Raw genomic sequence first — 20892 nt, forward strand, 5'->3', positions numbered from 1 at the left:
AAATCACCTGTGATACATCTTTCTCGCCATCAAAGATGTTTCAATCCCGGATTCCGCTTCTACACCAAGGGTGTGCTAAGCTGACTGAAAAGCCTCATGCATTTGTTCGTTGCTTGTCTGCCACTGACTTCTTGGCCCAGACCAATACACCTCGATCCGGTAAGTCTGCAAATTTTGTGGTGGTGCCAGCCATGGGGCTGCCATTATACCTTCGCTCAGGTTGTGTCGATGAACCTTCGATAACACTCTTGAATTCTTTTATTTGACTTGTGCTTGTATTTCTCACTGTTTGGTCCTAATCATCCTAGGTACTCGAGGAGTCACTACCTCTTCCACCTCGAACTCGAGCGGAGCCTCCCAGGCTCGACCTAGGAGGCCTATCATCCCACCAGCTCGCCTAAATTCCAGAAACACGGACTCCGATCGTCCTCTTCCTCGAAGAGTTATTGATGCAAGATCCTTAGCCGCTGGTCGAAGCGGTTCTCAGCCCACCAACATCATAAGGGGGCCAAGACTTCGGACTCCTCAGAATGTAACAGCTGCCCGGAGCCGCGGACCGAGACCTCCCACGCAAAAGTTCACGACCAAAGATCGGAGACAACGTCGCACACGCACCCCATCAGATGTCGATATAGATGAGGCGATCGATGGACAAGGGATCAGAGACGTGTTCGATGAACTTGCAGAGCAAGCAAAGCCCGTCTCCGTTCGTTATGATCCGGAGCCCGTCACCTTGGACTCTCTAAGGGAGACGTGGCCAGCTTTGCCTACCGATGTCGGTGCTCATATAGCCGGAGTTGCTGAGACACTGTCGTCGATTAGCGCCCGCTTCGCCCACGGTTATGTTTCTCCTACAGAAATGGGCAAGCGGCTATTCCAAGGGAGATATGTTCGCTTCTTGGACGAAGAGGAGAAGTCACTTGCTGTAGCAGAGGCAAGGAGGCTGTCTCAAGTACTTGCGGACAAGCTCTCACAGCGAAAAGGCGATCTGGTTGAGCCCAACGAAGTCGCGTTCAGCCCAATTGACGAAAAGGATCGAAAGACTCTGATTGAAATGCTCGTTCAGGGTAAATATTCAAAGACTTTAGATGGGCAGTCTGCCCAATCTCCCGTCCTGGATCAGATTGCGACGAACCTGAAAAACAACGGGTCATATCTCACAGCTGGAAAGGATATGCAGTTCTTTGCTAAGGTGGAATCACTTTTGAGCTCTGGCCGTCCTACAAGGCGTATTTAACCGTCCTCGTTCTTGCTGTACTTCATGTATACTTAGTCATTTATTCTTACATGCTTTGCTGTTGCTGATGTGGCTTGAACTTCCTGTTGTAACTCTCGGTGACTGGAAAAGTTTCTGAAAGCCGTAAATGCTCATGACCTCTGCCCTTGCTGTAGGGAGGAGGCCTGATTGCCAGCTCAGTTTTACGCTCTCTCCATGGCCTTCTTCGCCGTTTCAAATAGTTCTTTCACATCTTTCTGCCCCTTTTCTGAGAGTTTTTCCATTTGTTCCTGTGCCTTTCGGACATCATCCGGTCTAGCAGCCTTCTTTTTCTGCATGTCTTGGAGTCGTTTGTGTACGCCGCCTCTCGAATCCCGCACTGCCGTAACCGCTTTCTCCATCGCTTTCTTAGCCATGATAACTGCCTGCTCCCGGGATTCTTTCGTGGGTGGTGGGATGGGAACATTGAGCTGGAGAGCATTGTGAGGATCGGCTTGAGGGGTCAAAGATAAATTGGAGGAAATGATTGCAGAGATAATTGATTTAACGTGCTAGAAATCAAGGTGAATAAGTCAGAGTAAGTTCAACAGTAAATCATATAGCATAAAAGAGGGAATTGGCATACATCTTCTTCCGCAGCCAAGACTGTGACCATCCGTCCGCCTTTCGGTATGACCTGGGCTAAGTCTCCGAGTCTCAATGTCTCTTTGTTCGCTTTGCTGAGCTGCACCCGCAGGCTCTCGATAGCATCTATATCAAACCGCCCACCGCCACGGAGTTTGGAGAGATCATCTTTCAAGCTGGACAAAGCAGCAGAAATGCCATCATGGAGCTGGGACAGGTCGTAAGGGTCACCAGAAGCTAGTGAGTCTTTAGGGGCTCTATCTTCGGCCGCTGCGCTGGAAGATGATCTTGATTTATCCTTCTTCTTGTGAAGTGAAGTTGAGTTGGAAAAACTGCGATATTCCGGTACTACTGCAAGTTGAGCAGAGAGTCTATGCAAATCGGTAAGCGGTGAAGAAGAGATTACTGAAGCGATTGGGGTGAGGCATCGAGCACCAAAAGCTCTCGAGATTGCTGCAATCGCACGCATTGCTGTGGTGATTGGGTGTCGGTTTGTTTCGCAGAGTGGTTTAGTCTTGACAAAGTCATTATCACACATGCGAGGTTTTTGCTGAGCTTGAACTTTTGCATGGCTTACTTAAGGCTGAACCAGCCGGTGCATACAGCGCATATTACTTAACATCAACATCGGGCTGGACCCACTTGGCATGAGTAGCAGCGAAGCTCTCTTTAGGGTCAGAGTGCAACAGTCCTGCGTTGAAGACGCCGAAAGTGCTACACAATTAGTCGTATGTATGCATACTTCATATCTCTAGTGGTGTCACATAAAGGAACCTTTGAACGAGAAAAAATGTACTTTTCATATTTGTCTCCCCAATCATAAATAAACACTCTCAATCCAGAAAGGGTCCGTAGGTAACATAATAGTCTTTGATCTCATGTGTGGCGAAATAATTCTTCACTGAAAATAGCAAGCAAGGGTTGGGGGTAACTCGGAGGGCAGGCTCCCTAGTCTCAAAATGGGGGATTATTATAGCAGAATGAGGCTCGGAAGAATTAACGAGTAGCCATAGCCTTGGTGATGAGTCTCTTGAGAGCAAGCTCCTTCTTCTTCAAGTCCTCGGGGGTGGAATCCTCAATTTCAAGCTGAGCCATGGCATCGCTGAGAGCGGATTCGATCTTCTCCTTGTTGCCACGCTTGAGCTTAAGAGACATGGTGGGGTCGGAGACAATTTCCTCAACGCGAGAGATGTAGGACTCAAGCTGTTGGCGAGACTCAAACTTCTTGGTGAAGGCCTCGTCGCTAGACTTGAACTTGGCAGCATCTAGACGTGTTGTTAGTATACGAGACTATCCGAGCGGCAAAAATTCTTACCATCAATCATCTGCTCAATTTCAGTGGTAGAAAGCTTGCCAACAGCGTTAGAGATAGTGATGTTGGCAGTACGGCCAGACGACTTCTCAGTAGCAGTGACCTTAAGGATACCGTTGACATCAACCTCGAAGACAACCTCAAGGGCAGCTTCACCAGCTCTCATGGGAGGGATGGGTGCCAAGGTGAACTCGCCCAAGGAGGTATTGTCAGCACAGTTAGTACGCTCACCCTGGTAAACGGGGAACTGGACGGTGGTTTGGTTGTCAACGACGGTTGTAAAAGTGCGCTTCTTGATGGTAGGGACAGTCTGGCCACGGGCAACGACGGGGGCGAAGATGTTACCCTCCATAGCAACACCAAGAGACAGAGGAACAACGTCGAGCAGCAAAAGATCCTGAGTCTCGGCAGAAGTAGCCTTTCCAGACAGAATTCCAGCTTGCACGGCAGCACCGTAGGCAACAGCCTCATCGGGGTTAATGCTCTGTCAATTATGTCAGTTTAAGGTTAGAGAAGCGAGTATTGAGCGGCATGTTTACCTTCTCCAGCTTCTTGCCATCGAAGAAATCGCTGAGAAGCTTCTGAATACGGGGGATACGGGTAGAACCACCGACGAGCACGATCTCGTCAACCTGGCTCTTCTCAAGACCGGAGTCCTTCAGGACCTGCTGAACAGGCTCAAGGGTACCGGAGAAGGACTTGGCGTTGAGATCTTCGAAACGGGCACGAGTAATGGAGGAGTTGAAGTCCTCGCCATCGAACAGAGAATCGATCTCAACTGTGGTCTGGGTGGCATTGGACAGAGTGCGCTTAGCACGCTCACAGGCGGTTCTCAGGCGGCGGAGGGCTCTAGGGTCACCAGACAGGTCCTTTCCAGTCTTACGCTGAAATTCCTTCTTGAAGAAGTCCAAGAGGTTAGTGTCGAAGTCCTGTCCACCAAGGTGGGTATCTCCAGCAGTGGCCTTGACGGTGAAGACACCTCCCTGGATGTTGAGAAGGGACACATCGAAAGTACCACCACCCAGATCGTAGATGAGGACATTGCGCTCCTTCTCAGACTTGCCAGAGCCAAGACCATAAGCGATAGCAGCAGCAGTGGGCTCGTTGATGATACGGAGGACATTCAGGCCAGCAATAGCACCAGCATCCTTGGTAGCCTGACGTTGGTTGTCGTTGAAGTAGGCAGGAACCGTGATAACGGCCTTCTCAACCTTCTTTCCGAGCTTGGTCTCGGCGACTTCCTTCATCTATCTCAGAAGTCAGCAGCCGACCCGACGACCTGTTTTGGACAAAAGTCGATTACCTTCATCAGGACCATGGAGGAGATTTCCTGAGGAGTGAAAGTCTTTCTCTCGCCAAGGTACTCGACCTCAACGGCAGGGTTGCCACCCTGGTCGACAACCTTGAAAGGCCACGACTCGATATCCTTCTTAACAATAGGATCCTCAGACCGACGACCAATAAGACGCCTAGGATGCATCAGATTGTGCATGTAAAAAAGAAGCCCTGAATGGGTTGAGAGCACTCACTTGATATCGAAGATAGTGTTCTCGGGGTTCATGGCGGCCTGGTTCTTGGCGGCCTCACCGATCAGACGTTCCTTGTCGGTGAAAGAAACGAAAGAGGGGGTTGTGTAGCTACCCTGCTCGTTGGCGACTAATGGACATGTTAAGCATAGCGGCTAATGTCTAGTAGCTGGCAAATACATACTGATCTCAACATTGGTGCCTTCATAGTTGGCAACGCAAGAGTAGGTTGTGCCTTAGTTTGTTGTCAGCCATGTTCAGAACAAATCTGCACGTTGAACAGAAATTTCACATTCGATGGTGGAAGGGAGATGGCAAGGTGAGTTAGCATACCAAGATCGATGCCAATGGCACCTTCGTAAACCTCGTCAGCCATATTGAAGATGTGAGAAACTGATATGGAGATGAGAGGAATCTAGGTGAAAATTTTGGGGAGATTGTTGGAGGGAGAAGGTCTTATAAAAAACGCCCCAGGTGTTGAGGTGGGAGTGATTAAATTTTTATTCTGGAAAGGGAAAGGTAAAAAAAATGGAGGAAAAAACCCCCCACTTTTCCTCTTTTTCTTTGGTTCTCGTTTCCCTCCAAGGCTCCAACCCTCCCGCGCCCTCGGCTGAGATGACCTACTAACTTAGTAACACTTAACCCTTAGTAATCGTTGTCCTTCCGTAACTAAGTCAGGTTAAGTTAGTTGGTTGGTACGTTAGGTCACCTAACCAGTACCTCAGTCAACACTGGCTACTGAGAATATTCAATAAGCAACCTCTTCCTACCATTTCAGGTATGGCCAGGTGTCAGGCTATGGATCCTTATCCAGTCAAGCCTAGCATACTAGTAAGCCTAGGCCTCAATTTATCCTCATAATCCACACATTATATTCCTCGCTGCCGTTAAATGTAGTAGGCATCTGCCCAGGAGTATCATCCACCAAATATTAACCGCTATGTTGCTGGCTATTTTGTAGTAATGATGGTCCTAAGTGAAAGGCTATTGATAACATTCTGTTTCTATTCATGCATCTTTTTGCAGATGAAACTTATTATATAAGGGATATATGATAAAGAACTTCAGAACTCACATTGAAGACTTGTTATAGATGAGGTTTCAAAGCTTGGTATAGAACTATATAGTACATCTGGAATAGTACATAAGACATCATATTTTTGAATGTACGCACAGCCTTGTATATCTGACTGGATACAATTCCTAAGTATGATATTTTCTCGCAGATAGTCCCTTACTGGTCCTATTCTAGGTCCGACAGTCAATGTTACCTTCTACCCTCAATACACCCTCAAAATCTCCTGCAGAATACGAGGTAGCGATGGGTAAGATACTTGAGTGGGAGGACAGTGTGTAATCTCTGGGAACTTGCTTTAATCTCGAAGGGCACAAACCAGAACCCTGATTACTGGCATTTTTTATTTTCTAGAAGGCTATTTAACAAGCTTCCCTGTCATAAAAAGGGTGGGAGAACCATATGACCTCTACCAGAGTGACAGAAGATACCAGCTGCGTTTCAAAGAGAACCCAGACTATCAACTTCATGACACTGTCCTATATCACCAATATATTTGGACATCTTAGAGGTAACTCAAATCGAGTCCAGCCCCCAGGCTACTAAACCTATCCCTCCCCCGGCGAGATCATATGCGTCCTTTGGACAATAGAACCAAGCATTCAATGCTTTCATGGAACATACACGTGGAAAGAAGAGGTATTGCTCTTATCATGCTGCTTCAGTTGTTGCAGGGTTTCCAGTTAACCATCAAATTGGTTACTTGATTGATACTACATAGGTCTTGCGAAATCGACTTGTCACTAGCAAAATCTCATTTTCAGGAAGAAGGTTCCTAGCACTATCCAATATACTCGAAAACTTGTGTTATAAATAGAGGAACGCCAGTGTGTCTTGTTTACCTAAGAGTTTATGACTTACTTGGTAAGACATCTTTCTATATGGTTGACACCTCAGGCACTGATATTAATCTGGATAATCCCACTAGCAGTATCCCAAAGAGTTGCAAAGCCACTTGGTTAACTTAAGTCGACCCCGTCCGATCTCCTGTCCCTCGGCCCAAGAACAAATCACAAATCCCCGCATGCATATAAGGATTCTACTGCATCTCAGGCCTTAGAAATATTTTGATCGCACTGTACCCGTGACCAAATCTCACTTGTTTGTCCCGGTTCTTGCGCCTCCTGACCCGTGAGTGTCCATACAGAACCACAGATTATTTTCTTGTCATGAATTCAATGTCTTCACCCACTAACCCTATTATCTTGTTTATAACTAGAATACTTGTTTATAGCTAGAATACTTGTCTGTACTGTGCTACCAACTCCTCCGCCGTTCCAAATGGATATCGATATGAGCAGAAGAAACAAGAAGCCACGCCTATTACTAGAATCAGAACGTGAGAGACTCGAAGAATTCATTGACTCTATACACTACTCTGCCAGGTAATGACCTCGACCAGATACATATGGGCTTTTCTCACCTTAACCTGGTTTCTAGATACTCTGATGATCAATTCGAATACCGACATGTCCAACTCCCCAAGAACATGCTGAAAAAGATACCGGCCGACTACTTCGATAGCGCAAAAGGAACTTTAAAATTGCTCTGGGAAGATGAGTGGCGAGCGCTTGGTATAACTCAGGTATGGCTGGTTGACTATGATGCCTATAACAATTTGATAGGTCAAGGTGGCTCTAATTCACTGTACAGAGTTTGGGCTGGGAGCATTACGAAGTACATGAGCCAGAGCCTCACATTTTATTATTCAAGTGAGTTTCGAACATTCGCCTGATTATGGTGACTCTGACAGCAACATATAGACGTCCTCTCAACTATCAACCACCGCTATCCCAGTGAGCAGGAGTATGCGTGAGAACTCTGTCGGGCTTGCCTATGTCAAACAGGAGACTGAGGCTCTCCGAAGCGGACTTTTTGTGCGATCAAAAAGAGACTCGTACATGAACATCTAACCAGACAGTTACTCTACACAAACTGATCCCACGAGTTCGTTCTTCACCTGTGATTCCATTTCAGCCCGAGAAGTCACCTCATGTTACATTTTCGGCAAGCCATTGCTCCAATTGGGTGGCCGTGAAGCTACTGCCAATTTCTGGTTCTTCAGTTCACTGGCCAACAGAGTCAGTATGAAGACCGAGGCGTCTTAGGCTATATGCTGCCCGCATTGAACTAAACGGTTGGGGAGATATGGGCTCCAATAACCCGGTTCGACTATACCCCGGATCAGTATTCTTGTGGTTGACTTAAAATAGTAATCTATCTGAATACCATTAATTTGATATCCTCGGTCACGTGGTTTCCTGTATCCAATTGCGCTTTGGTCCCAGCTTCGACGCCCACTTTCAGAGATTCAAGCATTCTTCGCGTCTCCCACTGACACTTACTGCAATTTTCACCGAGCCTTGATACGCTGTACTGCGTGTTTCGTAAATTGTGCGATGTTTCTAAGGAAACACACCGATGTTTGAGAATGCAGTGCTGAATTCTCATGATATCTCCGGGGGTATCTTCAGGGCCGCTGCAGCAGCTTCGTGTGTTTGTATTGATGAAGGGTGACAGGGCTGAATATGCTGGCGGAATGTAACTTAATGGTTGAATTTATAGACTTTTGTATCTATAACCTAAGAGCAGATTCGAAAGGTATCAAAGAGGCTCGCAGAGAGTAAGATAGGAGGTATCACTCAGTAGACACCCTTCCAGCAAACATGCTAGAACACAAAGGAAAACCATCATTCGGGTCTGATTGAAAGCACAAGCCGAATATGTGTTGAATATATTGATTGCATTTATACCCATGCAAGGTTCCGAGATATGTGCCTTTAATGTAATTAAACCCGATAGACATTGAAAAGCCAATCTCAGGCGGAGAGTCATGTTCTCTCTTTTTGTTTTGATCACAGGCGTACGGACAATGGATGAATTAAACCACTACTAACGACTTGTAAACTCATACAGAAGAAGAATTTTGGGGGTGACAAAGAATTGAGAGGATTATGTCTGACATTTAGGCGGCTTGTCGGGTGATGTCATAACTGTAGAGCCTCGGCAATAGCAGGTCTAGAAGGATATAGTGTGACCTCCCAGTGTAACAAAATAATAGGAACATATGTTTGATTTTGCTATCCTGACGTATCTATCATATAATAATATTACTTATTTTTTTCTCATAGATATAATCGTATTATCATATTTATTGATATATTTATCTATAACAATACTATACTACTTATTTATATAGCTGCCTTCCTCATCATCCTAGCACCAGAACTTTAAAAGAGTTAATTTCTTTATTTTTTTTATTATTCTTTATAATCAAAACTATATTAGTTGTTTATAGTAAGTATTACACGGATTATAACTGGTAGCATTCTGCAGCAGTCTAGATATTTTCTATATATATTTTTTTAAAAAAATTATACTTTTTTATTTGTACATTTATTCTTTGTTTCTTTTGTTCTAATTATGGCTGTCAGTATCGCGGCTACTGTGTTTGGGCCGCATATTGCCTCAGGTGACTTTTTGTATTACTAGTATTTACTATAAGGCTGGTAGGGTGAAATAGTTTAGTAAATAAATGTCTCTTGCAAAGCCAAAGGTAGTATACTGTATGTTGTATAATACCTGTGGATGCGGCCGCCACCTCCCAGTCCATATTTATATATTAGTATAAAGCTAATATTTTTTTCGAAGAATATATATTAGTGCTCTAAGTCCTGGGGGATTATAAAGCCTTAAGAATAGGATTTATAATCAATAAAAAAGAACTTTTAACTACTTTTATCTTATTTACCTAATATGTATAATGTATTAAATAATTTCTAACTCTTGTTCTTTTAGTTATCTGAAAAAAATAGTTTTTTAACTAAATCTTTTTTGAAATCTCTTTAGATTATTTTATTTGTTTTAAACTAAATTTATCCTATGCAAGTATATATTTATAAAGTAGAAGCTATTATTTATTAATTAAAATAATTGAAATATTAGACAAAAGAGTTAAACTTTATAAACTAAATATAAAGATATTAATATAAGGGCGACCCCAGGAATCCCATTCATCTAACTAATCCTATTTAATATATTTACTGTATTTGTTATATTTATCTTATTTACTCTTGAAACAGCCCTACAACAGATAAACAGCAGACTTATATTTTTTTATATTTAATATTTTATATTTTTAGTATTAATTTAGTAGAAATAAAATAATTTATTCAGCCCTAATATAATATTAAATACTATTTTTTTACTTTTTTTATATTCTTTATATCTTTTATATTTTTTATATTTTTTATATTTTTTATATTTTTTTGTTGTACAATACCTGTGGTATGCGGCCGCCAGCCCCCACTCTAATACTAATATTCTTACTGATTTGTCGGGCTTTTAATCTGGGTTTTTATATTAGTCTAAAGCTGACCCCTCTTTTTTAAGATATATATAAGCATTTAAAATCTTTAGAAGAATTAAAAAACTATTTTTTAACTATTTTTACTTTATCTAATTAATATATCTACTATACTAAGTAATTTCTAACAATTTCTAATTTTTTTATTTTAGATTATTTGAAAAAAAATAGTATATTTTTTATTAAATTTTTACTAAAATCTCTTTAAAGTACTTTATCTGCTTAAGAATAGAATTATTTTATATAAATAAATATTTAAAAATTAAAAGCTATTATTTACTAATTAAAATAATTAAATATTTAGAAAAGCAGATCTAAATCCTATAAATTAAATATAAAAGTATTAAACTCCTAGTAGAGATAAGTTAATATTATTTAAATTTTATTATATTTTTTTTAAAAAAAATAGATTTAAAATACTTTTTATATTCTTCCTTTAATTCAGCATATAATAAAAAACTAAATAGATTTATAATCTGTAATATACTTTTAAAAATACTTTTTAAAAATACTAAACTAAAAACTAAAAAGTTTTAGCTGTAATTAGCTATCTAGACTTTATCTATTACTAAAAGTAGTATTAATATATTAATAAAAAATTACTAAAAAAACTATAAAAAAACTAAAAAATTATAAAATTATTTTATTTAATAAAGTTTTTATTTAAAGTACTGTTATTTTATAATTTAATAATACAAAACAGCTTAAATAAATTTATTAGTAAAAAAACTAAAATCTAAAAAAGTTCTACTTATATTTAGATATTCTAAAATAATATTTTAAGCTAAAATAAAAAAATAAATATATTTTATTTTTTTTAAATTAGTACCGGAGCTTAGTTTATATATATATATATATAAATATATATTAAAACTACTAAAAATTTAAAAGAAATAGTATTTATTACTATTTAGTACTGGAATATACTAATTTATAAAAAAAATAATAATTAAATACTTAAAACTATTTTAATAAAGGTTTTAAAAAACTAAGATTTTTGTAATAAGATTATAAGTCTTTGTTATTAAAATCCTATTAAAATAAAAAAAAACTATAAAAAGGAAATTATTTTATTACTATATATATAATAATAAATTTTATTTTTTGAATTGTTATTTCTAAAAAAAAACTAAAACAGAACTAAAAAAAACTAATAAAAAATTTTAGTTAAAAAAGTTTTTATATTTTTAATTGAATAGTCTAAAATAGGGATTATTACTTATTTTATTATATCTATTTTTTAAAAATATTTTTTAAATCTATATGGACTTAGACTTATATACTAAAATTAATTTAATTAGCTATTAATTTATTTTATAATTTTATTTAAAAACAGCTTATTTTATAGCTTTATTAATTATTACTATTAATTATTTTATTTTACTTACTTATATTATATAAAAAATTTCTATTACTACTACTAATTTAAAAAAAAATTATATAATGTTTTATAAGATTTTATATTATTATTAACTAAAATTTAAAACTTTTTAAAAGTCTTATTCTACTTTTTATAACTATTTTAAAAAATCTATATATTTATCTATTTATATAAAATTATTAATAGTAGTATAAAATCTAAATATTAAAGATTTTTACTTTTTATAAATTTATATAAGCTTGCTAAAATCTTATTTATATTTATATTATAATTATATTTTCTAAAAATATCTAATTATTTAATAATAAAAATCCTATAAAATTTTTAAAAAACCTATTAATTAAATAATAATATTTTTTTAAAACTTTATTATTTTAAAATATATTTTTTTTTAATTATTTATAACAGCTTTTATTTATAGTCCCTCTAATTATACTATAAATCTAAAAAAGTAAAATCCTACTATATAAATTTATTTACTTATTTTTTAAATAAAACTTTAGTTTTTTTATTATTATATTAATAAAAATCTCTAGTTAGGGCAGATTTAATTTTCAAAAAGTTTTATAAAAAGTTTAATTTTTTATACTAAAAAAATAAAGGTTTTTAATTATATATAGACTATAAAAAACTTAATAAGATTTTAGTTAAAAATTATTACTTTTTATTTTTAATTTTAAAGATTTTAAATAGGATTGTAAAGGCCCAGTACTTTTTAAAACTAAATATTTAAAATATTTATTATTAGATTTATATTAAATAAAAAGATAAATAAAAAACAGCTTTTTAAATTTATTATAAATATTTAGTTATACTATTCAGTTTAACTAATACCCTAGCTATATTTTAATATTATATTTATTTAGCTTTTTATAATATTCTAAATCTTTTTTATATTACTTATTTAGATAATATTTTTATTTTTTTAAATACTATTCCTTCTGTACTTTTTATTTATGTTAGGTATTAAAATATATCTTTTTTTAAAACTATATTAAAATGTTTTAAATATATTATATTTTAAAGTAGTACTTTAATAGACCTTTAATAAATATTTAATATTTTTAAATAGCTAATTCTAACTATATACTATAAGATCTAAATCTTTTTAAAATTTTATAATTATTTTACTATTAACTTCCCTTTTAAAAAATATCTGAAAAAAGTCTAAAAAAAATCAAATTTACTGTTAAAAAATAGTAGTATTTTAATAACTTTTTTATAGCTTTTAAACTATACCTTTATTAAAATATTTTAATTTTTAAAAAAAATCTAAGTAGAACTAGATACCTTTTAATAAAATATAGTAAAAATATTATTCCAGCTAGATAATTGAAAAATATATTATTTTATTATATTTTAATTTAAAGAATTTAATAGTTTTAAAACTTATTATTTAACCCCAGATTAAAAACTTTTTACTATTATTTATTTTTTAAGTATTAATATTAATATTTGAAAAAACTATTATATAGAGTAAAGATTTTTTTAGACTATTAAAATTCTTAAATATTTATAAAACAGCTAAAACTAAAGAGCTGTTAAACTTAATAATATATATATTTATTAAAATATAATTTTATTATTTAGTATTAGTCTGGCAGATATAATTCTACTAATTTATTATTAAAAAATAAAAAAATTCTAAAAATCTTATTTAATAAAAAGATTTTAAAGATAATATAGTATTAAATAGCTAATAAATTTTTAATAAATTATTAACTAATCTAAATAAAACCTTAGTCTAAGTATAACAAGATATTTTTATAAAAAAATCTTAAATTTAGTACTTATATAATATTAAGCTTTTAATAAAATCAAAAAACTAAAAGACCGGTACAGAAGCAGCTAATTAAACTATTAGAATAAATTTTTTTTAGTTAATTTAATAGTATATTAATAGTATTCTAGAAGAATAAATATAAATACTTTTTATATTCTAAAATTAATAAAAAATTATATTTTTAAATTAGAAGAATCTAAAAAAAAGATATAAAAACATACTATTAAAAACTTACTATTCTATAAAATAATTTAAAACTAAAATAATAAAGAATTAATAAAAATAATTTTATTATTTATAAATAGTACTTATATATTTTTATAAAAAAATATTTTTTGGTAATATTTATCTAGTTTTTATTATAATAACCAGCTAGCAGATTATTTTAAATAGCTAAAAATAAAAGCTTTTTTTAAATGGAAGTTTTACTAAGTAAATCTCTATAAAAATATAGTTACTCATATTAAGAAATATTTAATTTATTAGAAGATTATTTTTTACTAAATATAAGTTTTATAGTAAGTTTAAATTTTTACTAATTTTGAATTAATCTTTTAATAAACTATTTATAGATTTTATTACAGAACTACCCCCTATTATAATAAAAAATAATTTTTAAAATTTAATTTTTATTATTATTAGTAAATTTATAAAATAGTATTATTATTATTATTATATTTTATATACTATTATTACTTTAAAACTTGCGGAACTTTTTTATAAAAAGATTAAACTATGTCAAGCCCGCGGCTGTTCTGCCGCCGGGCACCGCCTCCGGCGGCACCCTTAAGCTCCCGGCTCGCCTCTCACAGATAGTTCAATGAATCAAGCTTTATATTAATCATTTACTTATACTTATGTATAGAAGATTATAATAATCTAATAGTAGTAGTCTATTCTATTTAATCCAGCAGTTCTCTTTTTTAAAAAAGTAATTTATAAAATATTAATATTAGTCTACTAATAGTTGTATATATAAATAAATATATCTTTACTATACTTATAGTAACAAATAGAATAAATAAATATTAGGAATTTTATATAAGTAAAGGGTCACCTCGCGGCTAATATTCTAAAACCTTTATTAAATAACTAAACAACTAACTATTTAAAAAAACAGACAGTTTAAAAGAATATTATTATAGAAAAGAATAAGTAAATAATTATTTAAATAAGTAACAGCAATTTTTATCTATAATATCTATATATTTAATAAATTATTACATTAAATTAAAATATTAGATAGTATAATTCTATACTACTATATTATTACTGTTTATTTAAAAGTTTAATAAAAATACAGTTTAAAAAGCTATATATATACTAAAAATAAATTTTATTTTTATATTTTAAATTAATTTATTTTATCTACTGGACTAGCTTTTATATAGACTGTTTTTATATACAGCAGTTAAGAAATTTTATAAGTAAATTAAATACTATAATAAATTATATAAATACTTTATCTAGCTAGAAAAATAGAAGTCTTTGGCTATTCAGCAACTAATAAGACTATAAGATTATATATAATTAAAATCTATATTCTAAGTATTAAGCTAAGTAATATTTTTAGTAGACCTTTTAGTATATATAATTAAAGCAGACTTACTATCTAAAATACTACTTTTATTATTTAAACTATTTTTATTCTAACTTTTTTATCCAAGCCGATGTCAGAGTAAATATTTAAATAAAAATATAAATAAATACTAGAAACCCTATATATTTTTGTTAAATTAGATAATTTATTTATATCAATATATAGGATTTTTTAGTACTTATTTATAGTAGTAGTAGTAGCAGCTTTTCCAGATATACTAAGTAAGCTTTAAAAAAAAGAAATATTTTTAAAAAAAATATTTTAATTTTTTTAATTAGAAATAATTTTAAGTAAAAAAAGTAAAAACAACCTGCCTTACTGCAGCTACAACTATATTAAGTAGATTTTAGTATATTTTTATAAGTATATATAATAAATAAAGGTTTAAATATTTATTATTTATATAAATTTTAAAAGTTCAATAAAAGATTATTTAATAATAGTTAGCAGCCGGCTGCTAATATATTAAATATATATTCTAATATTTATATAAAACTATTTTCCTACTATTTTTTATAAAATCCTGTAATATTTTAAAAAACAGATTTTAATATACTACTTAACTTCCAGTTCAGCTAGTAGTTTTAATACTTAAATAAATATTTAAACAAATATTTAAACTAATCTAAATATATTAAAAAGTATTTTTAAAAAGCTAATAAGTTTAGTATAGTAGTAATTACAGCCCTACTAACTATTATAAAACCCTTTAATATAGGCTTTTTTATAGGTTTAAAAAAAAGGTACTAAAATACTCCTTTAAATATTTTTAAAAGAATAATATAGGTAATATTCTGTAAGAACTTTGTAATATATATTTAAATATAAATACTTATTTTATTATAATTAGTATTTAAATAAACTAAATAAATATATAAATCTATAATTTTAAATAAATATATTTATATATATTAGCTAAATATAGTTTTGCTAATAAAAGGTATATAGGGCAGTAAGTCTTATAAAATTTAAATTAAATATTATTTTTATTTTAACTAAATTAACTGTTTTAAATACCTCAGCCGCCCCAGCTACTATTATTAAATTATTCTAATTAATATATAAAATATTTTTATTATAAATATATTCTATACAATCCGAAGATATCTAATATAAGTATAAAATTAAAAAAAATTAGTTTTTTTTATTTTAATATAAAAAATAATTTTTATATAAAGTAATATAGTAAGGTTATATAGTATAAGAATATCTATATCTTTATAGACTATACTAAAAATATTATCTATTTTAAAAACGAAAAAGTTGTACATTATAATTTATAAATATACTTTTAAAAATCTATACTAGATTAATATATATTTTTTTTCAAAATTAAAAGTTTTTATATAAGTAAGCCTATATATACAGGTCTTCTTCCAGCCTTTTAAAAATATTTTTTTTTAGATTTTAGTTAAGTACAGAGTTGTCTGCTAACTAATACTATATATACTATAAAAAATATTTAAATAAATTATTTTATTTAGATATTTATTTAAAATATAATAATAAACTATAAAGTAGTATATATAACAGATATATATAATTAGTTAAATGTAATTTAGATTCAACTATACTTAAAACTTATTACCTATATTTATTATCTAAATAGAAAAATAACTAAAAGTTTCTAGCCGAACTGGATTTTATAATATTTATATAGTAATATCTTACAGATACTTATAAAAAAAGAAAAATAAATATATAAACTATTATTAAAATAACTACAACTGTAGAGGTAAATTTTCTTATTAGAATAATAAAATCTAGAAATACTAAGCCTTTAAATATAAATTATTTTAAGCCTGTAAAACTACTACTTTTATAAAAAAACCACTAAAAAACAATAATAAATATAAAAAGTAAAAAAGTACTAACTAATATAATAAATATATATATATTACACTTTCTAATTCTGCTAAACCTAAAAAGATAGTCTAAATAATAAAAACCTTAATTAAATTAATAAAAATAATAAAAATAACTATAAAAATAAGAATAATAAAAAAAGGTACTATAGTACAGAAGATAATAATAATAATAATAAAAATAATAATACCAGTATATATATTATATTTATTAATATTAATAAAGTTGTTACTATATATAATTCTTACTATATAATATTTAAATCTAAAAACCAACTATATAAGTATATTTTCTATATAGTTAAAAATAAACTTAAAGATAAGATTCTTACTTTTAAAGCTAATTAGACTATAATAATAATATTAGATTAATATAATAATAAAACTATATTATACTATTTAAAAATATAGTATACAGCAACTACTATAGTAGAATTTAATATAACAACTAAATATAAATAAATATATTTTAATATAAAATATAGTATAACTATTATTTGCAAAGGTTTTGCAGCAAAGATTAAAAATATTATACATAAAAAAGTTGGTTAAAATATTTATATGTCTGGGATAAGATTAAAGTATCTTACTACTATATATATAAAAATAAATATATACTTTTTTAACTAATTCTAGATATATGTTTAAATAAGAAATTAAATATATATTTAAACAATAGATTAAATATATATCTAAATAACAGTCCGAATAATTTAAATAATCTGTTATTTATATATATTATAATTTAACTACTAGTTGTAGAAGGTAAAAAATTTAAGTTAGATTTTTTAATTAGTACAGATATAATTAGTAGAAAGAATATAGTACTGTATTATAGCAAACAAATTATATATATAAAAAGTTGTAATAACTTTTTTATTTTAATCCAGATATAGTATAAATAAGACTACGTTAATATTTTAGTTTATATTTAAAGATATATAGTTATATTTATATATATATCAGCCAATCTACCAATTAGAATCAAAGCAAAACTGGCAGAAGATTTTAACTATATTTTTAAATTATTAAACAGAACAGGCCTAGCTATCTACGCGCACCTTATTAACTTAGACCTTTTTTTTATTTAAATAATAAATAAATTTTTTAAAAATATTATTATTAATAGGTATTTATAATTTAAAGCTATTATAGATAATAACTATATTACTACTTATTAAGTAGATAAAAATATTATAAAAATAAATATATTATTATTATAAATATATAAATAAATAGAAGATTAATTTTATAATTTTAAAAACTGCAGCTTATACAGCCTAAAGTATAATTAGTATTATTATTTATATTACCTATTAAAGGTTGATGTATATAGGATATATATCAACAACCAGCTTAATAATATATATTATTTGGTATAAGTAGCCTAAGGGGACCCATTAATAGCTCCTGCCAACGAAGACAGGAACAAGGTGATAATGCTCGACAATGGCATCACCATGTATACAGAGCGGCACCCTTAAGCTCCCGGCTCGCCTCTTGCAGATAGTTTAATGAATCAAGCTTCATATCAATCATTCACTCATACTTACGTATGGAAGATCATAACGATCTGACAGACTATAATATAATCTATTATAAAATATAGTTTTTAATAAAGACTTTTTTTACTAGTAAATTCTAGTTTTAAATAGTATACTATACTTAAATTAAATTATAGTTATTAATAGTATTTTAATTTCAAACTTATAGCTAAATAAAATAAATAAACCAGACTTTTGAATAATATTTAAATTATTTTATTAATAAAAATTAGTTTAATTAGCCGGCTTTATTACCTTTTATTTGATTTATTTATAATAATACTTTGAATTTTATTACTTAGTATTTGTTTTTTAAAGCTTTTATAAGCTATTTATTTAATTTTTATTTTTATACTAAAAATATTAACTTATTACAAAAAGGGGCTTTTATAGTTAAAAACTAAATTAATAAATTAGCTAGATTATAAAAATAATTATAAAATTACTAGTAAAAAGCTAATAAAACCTAAATAAAATACTATAATAAAAATTATCAACAAATAAATAATAAAAATAAAATACAGTAAAACTATTTATTAAAAATCTAAAAATTAAGGCTTTATTTAAAGAGTTAGCTCTTTAATATATTAGGCTTTTAAAATTTTTAATAGTTATTAAAATCTAAATATATTAAATTATACTATTTAATTATTATAATTAAATTTATAATATTTTCTATATATTATTATTAAAATAATAGGAATTTAATATAGAATTAATAAATAAACTCCACCCTTAAGAACTAGAAAAGAAAAAGAAGTTTAAAGTTAAAAATATTAAAAATAAATAGATTTTTCAAAATAAATAATATTTTTAGTTAGATAAAAGGACTGGCTAAGTAGATATAATAAATAAATATTAAAAAAATCTAGAAAAAATATTTAGTAAGTAATTTAAAACTATAGAAAGTAAAAAAAAGTTAGAATAGTAAAAGAATTCTTATTTTTAAATTGAAAAAATAATTAAACTACTATTAAATTACTATATTAAATATAGTCAAAAAATTATATTAATATATTTAATTAAAATAAAACATTTTTATAAATAAGGTAGATTCTTATTAAGAACCTATTAAATAAAATCAGACTAAGATTATTTTTATTATAAAATATAAATAAAAAAAGACTAAGTAGCTTTATTTTTTAAATATAGTATTTAAAAAAAATTTATATTACTGTATATAACTTTAATTTTATAGTAGATTTTAATAAAAAGGCCTATTTAGTACTAGTCTATAAAATATAGCTATTATTATTGAAAAAAAGTAAAGTAAAATTAGATTTTTAATAATAGTATAATAACTTACAATAAATTTATAATACAAAAAAGATACAGCTAGAAGATTCGCTTATATTTTAACTAAAAATCTATAAAAAATATATCTAAATCTTAGCTTCAGAAGATTTAATTAATTTATATTTATAGTAATAGGCCAGCTTAGCAGCCTTAAAACCAACTATAAATATTAAAATTAACTTATAAAAAAATGAAGTTTAAACAACTAGTTATATTTATTATTACTAGTAATAATAAATATATTTTTATATTAATCTAAAATTATTAAAAGTTTAGTAGTATTTAAGTATACTAACTAATATCTAATTTTAATTAGTTCAATATAACTGTTAAAAAATATTAATTTTTATTTAATTATAGATTTAATTATAATTTAAATACTATTTATAAACTATAAATACAGCTGTATTAAAAATATAGCTAAAAAAGATTTTTATTAATAAAATTAAAAATATAAATAAAATATAAAAATAATATAAATAAAAAAGTTTTTAGAAAAAAGTAATAAGTAGTGAAAAATATAGTATTAAATCTTTATTAAATAAAGAAAATTACTTAGATTTACTACAAAACTGTAAAAATAAAAATAAAAATAATACTAAAAATAATTTAAAATAAATATAAATAAAAAAATAATAATAAAAAGTTAAAATAAAAAGTTAAAATAAAAAAGATAATAAAACTATAAACTTTTTTATTTATAAATATAATATATATTAAATCCTAATTAGATTATTAATAAAATATATATTTTATTTATTATATTTTAATAAAATATAATATAAAATAATACAATACTATATTAATAGCCCTACTAATATAGTAATACTAAAAATATAGCCTATTAAAATATTACTAAATATTTATATTATTTTTTTTTAGCTATATATTAAAACTATTTTTATTTATACTTTAAACTAAATAGTCCGGCTTAGTAGAGAAGTATAAATTATTATGTAATATTTATAATATACAGCTACCAGCTTTTATTTTAATATTAATATTATTACTAATTTATCAGGCTTTTAATCTAGGTTTTTATATTAGTATAAAGCTGACCCATTTTTTTTAAAATCTATATAAATACTTAAAATTCTTAGAAGGGTTAAAAAACCCTAAGAATTAGTTTTATAATTAATGAAAAACTACTTTTTAACTGCTTTTATTTTGTGTGACCAATGTGTCTACTGCATCAAGTAGTTCCTGACATTTTTATATTTTTTATATTTTTTATATTTTTTATATTTTTTATATTTTTTATATTTTTTATATTTTTTATATTTTTTATATTTTTTATATTTTTT

At 29.0% G+C, this 20892-nt stretch overlaps 3 protein-coding genes across 3 annotated transcripts; 2 read left to right on the forward strand and 1 right to left on the reverse strand.

The window, feature by feature from the left end:
- Nucleotides 1–15: 15 nt before the first annotated feature.
- On the forward strand, nucleotides 16–1309 carry BO82DRAFT_357976 (uncharacterized protein). The gene is made up of 2 exons (XM_025636163.1): nucleotides 16–159; nucleotides 309–1309. The coding sequence occupies exons 1-2, from the start codon at nucleotides 36–38 to the stop codon at nucleotides 1235–1237; spliced, it is 1053 nt and encodes a 350-aa protein (XP_025488049.1). The 5' UTR covers nucleotides 16–35; the 3' UTR covers nucleotides 1238–1309.
- Nucleotides 1310–1419: 110 nt separating this feature from the next.
- Nucleotides 1420–5054, reverse strand: BO82DRAFT_377766 (putative Hsp70 chaperone; the record flags this gene model as incomplete). Its single annotated transcript, XM_025637596.1, has 10 exons — nucleotides 1420–1767; nucleotides 1842–2188; nucleotides 2483–2554; nucleotides 2842–3105; nucleotides 3156–3636; nucleotides 3692–4399; nucleotides 4456–4621; nucleotides 4682–4808; nucleotides 4863–4913; nucleotides 5012–5054. 10 exons carry the CDS (start codon nucleotides 5052–5054, stop codon nucleotides 1420–1422), a joined length of 2607 nt encoding a protein of 868 aa, XP_025488050.1.
- Nucleotides 5055–7034: 1980 nt separating this feature from the next.
- On the forward strand, nucleotides 7035–7553 carry BO82DRAFT_292883 (cyclin-dependent protein kinase regulatory subunit CKS1; the record flags this gene model as incomplete). The annotated part of the gene is made up of 4 exons (XM_025631773.1): nucleotides 7035–7138; nucleotides 7194–7338; nucleotides 7407–7465; nucleotides 7517–7553. The coding sequence occupies 4 exons, from the start codon at nucleotides 7035–7037 to the stop codon at nucleotides 7551–7553; spliced, it is 345 nt and encodes a 114-aa protein (XP_025488051.1).
- Nucleotides 7554–20892: the final 13339 nt, after the last annotated feature.

Source organism: Aspergillus uvarum (assembly GCF_003184745.1).
Source record: "Aspergillus uvarum CBS 121591 unplaced genomic scaffold BO82scaffold_63, whole genome shotgun sequence".
NCBI classification, from domain to species: Eukaryota; Fungi; Ascomycota; class Eurotiomycetes; order Eurotiales; family Aspergillaceae; genus Aspergillus; species Aspergillus uvarum.

What these genes read in the sequence shown, in the direction of transcription:
- BO82DRAFT_357976 (XM_025636163.1), top strand. Translation starts at nt 36, where the DNA reads ATGTTTCAATCCCGGATTCCGCTTCTACACCAAGGGTGTGCTAAGCTG. An exon ending in GACCAATACACCTCGATCCG is followed by an intron (nt 160 to 308) that starts GTAAGTCTGCAA and finishes TAATCATCCTAG; the next exon opens with GTACTCGAGGAGTCACTACC.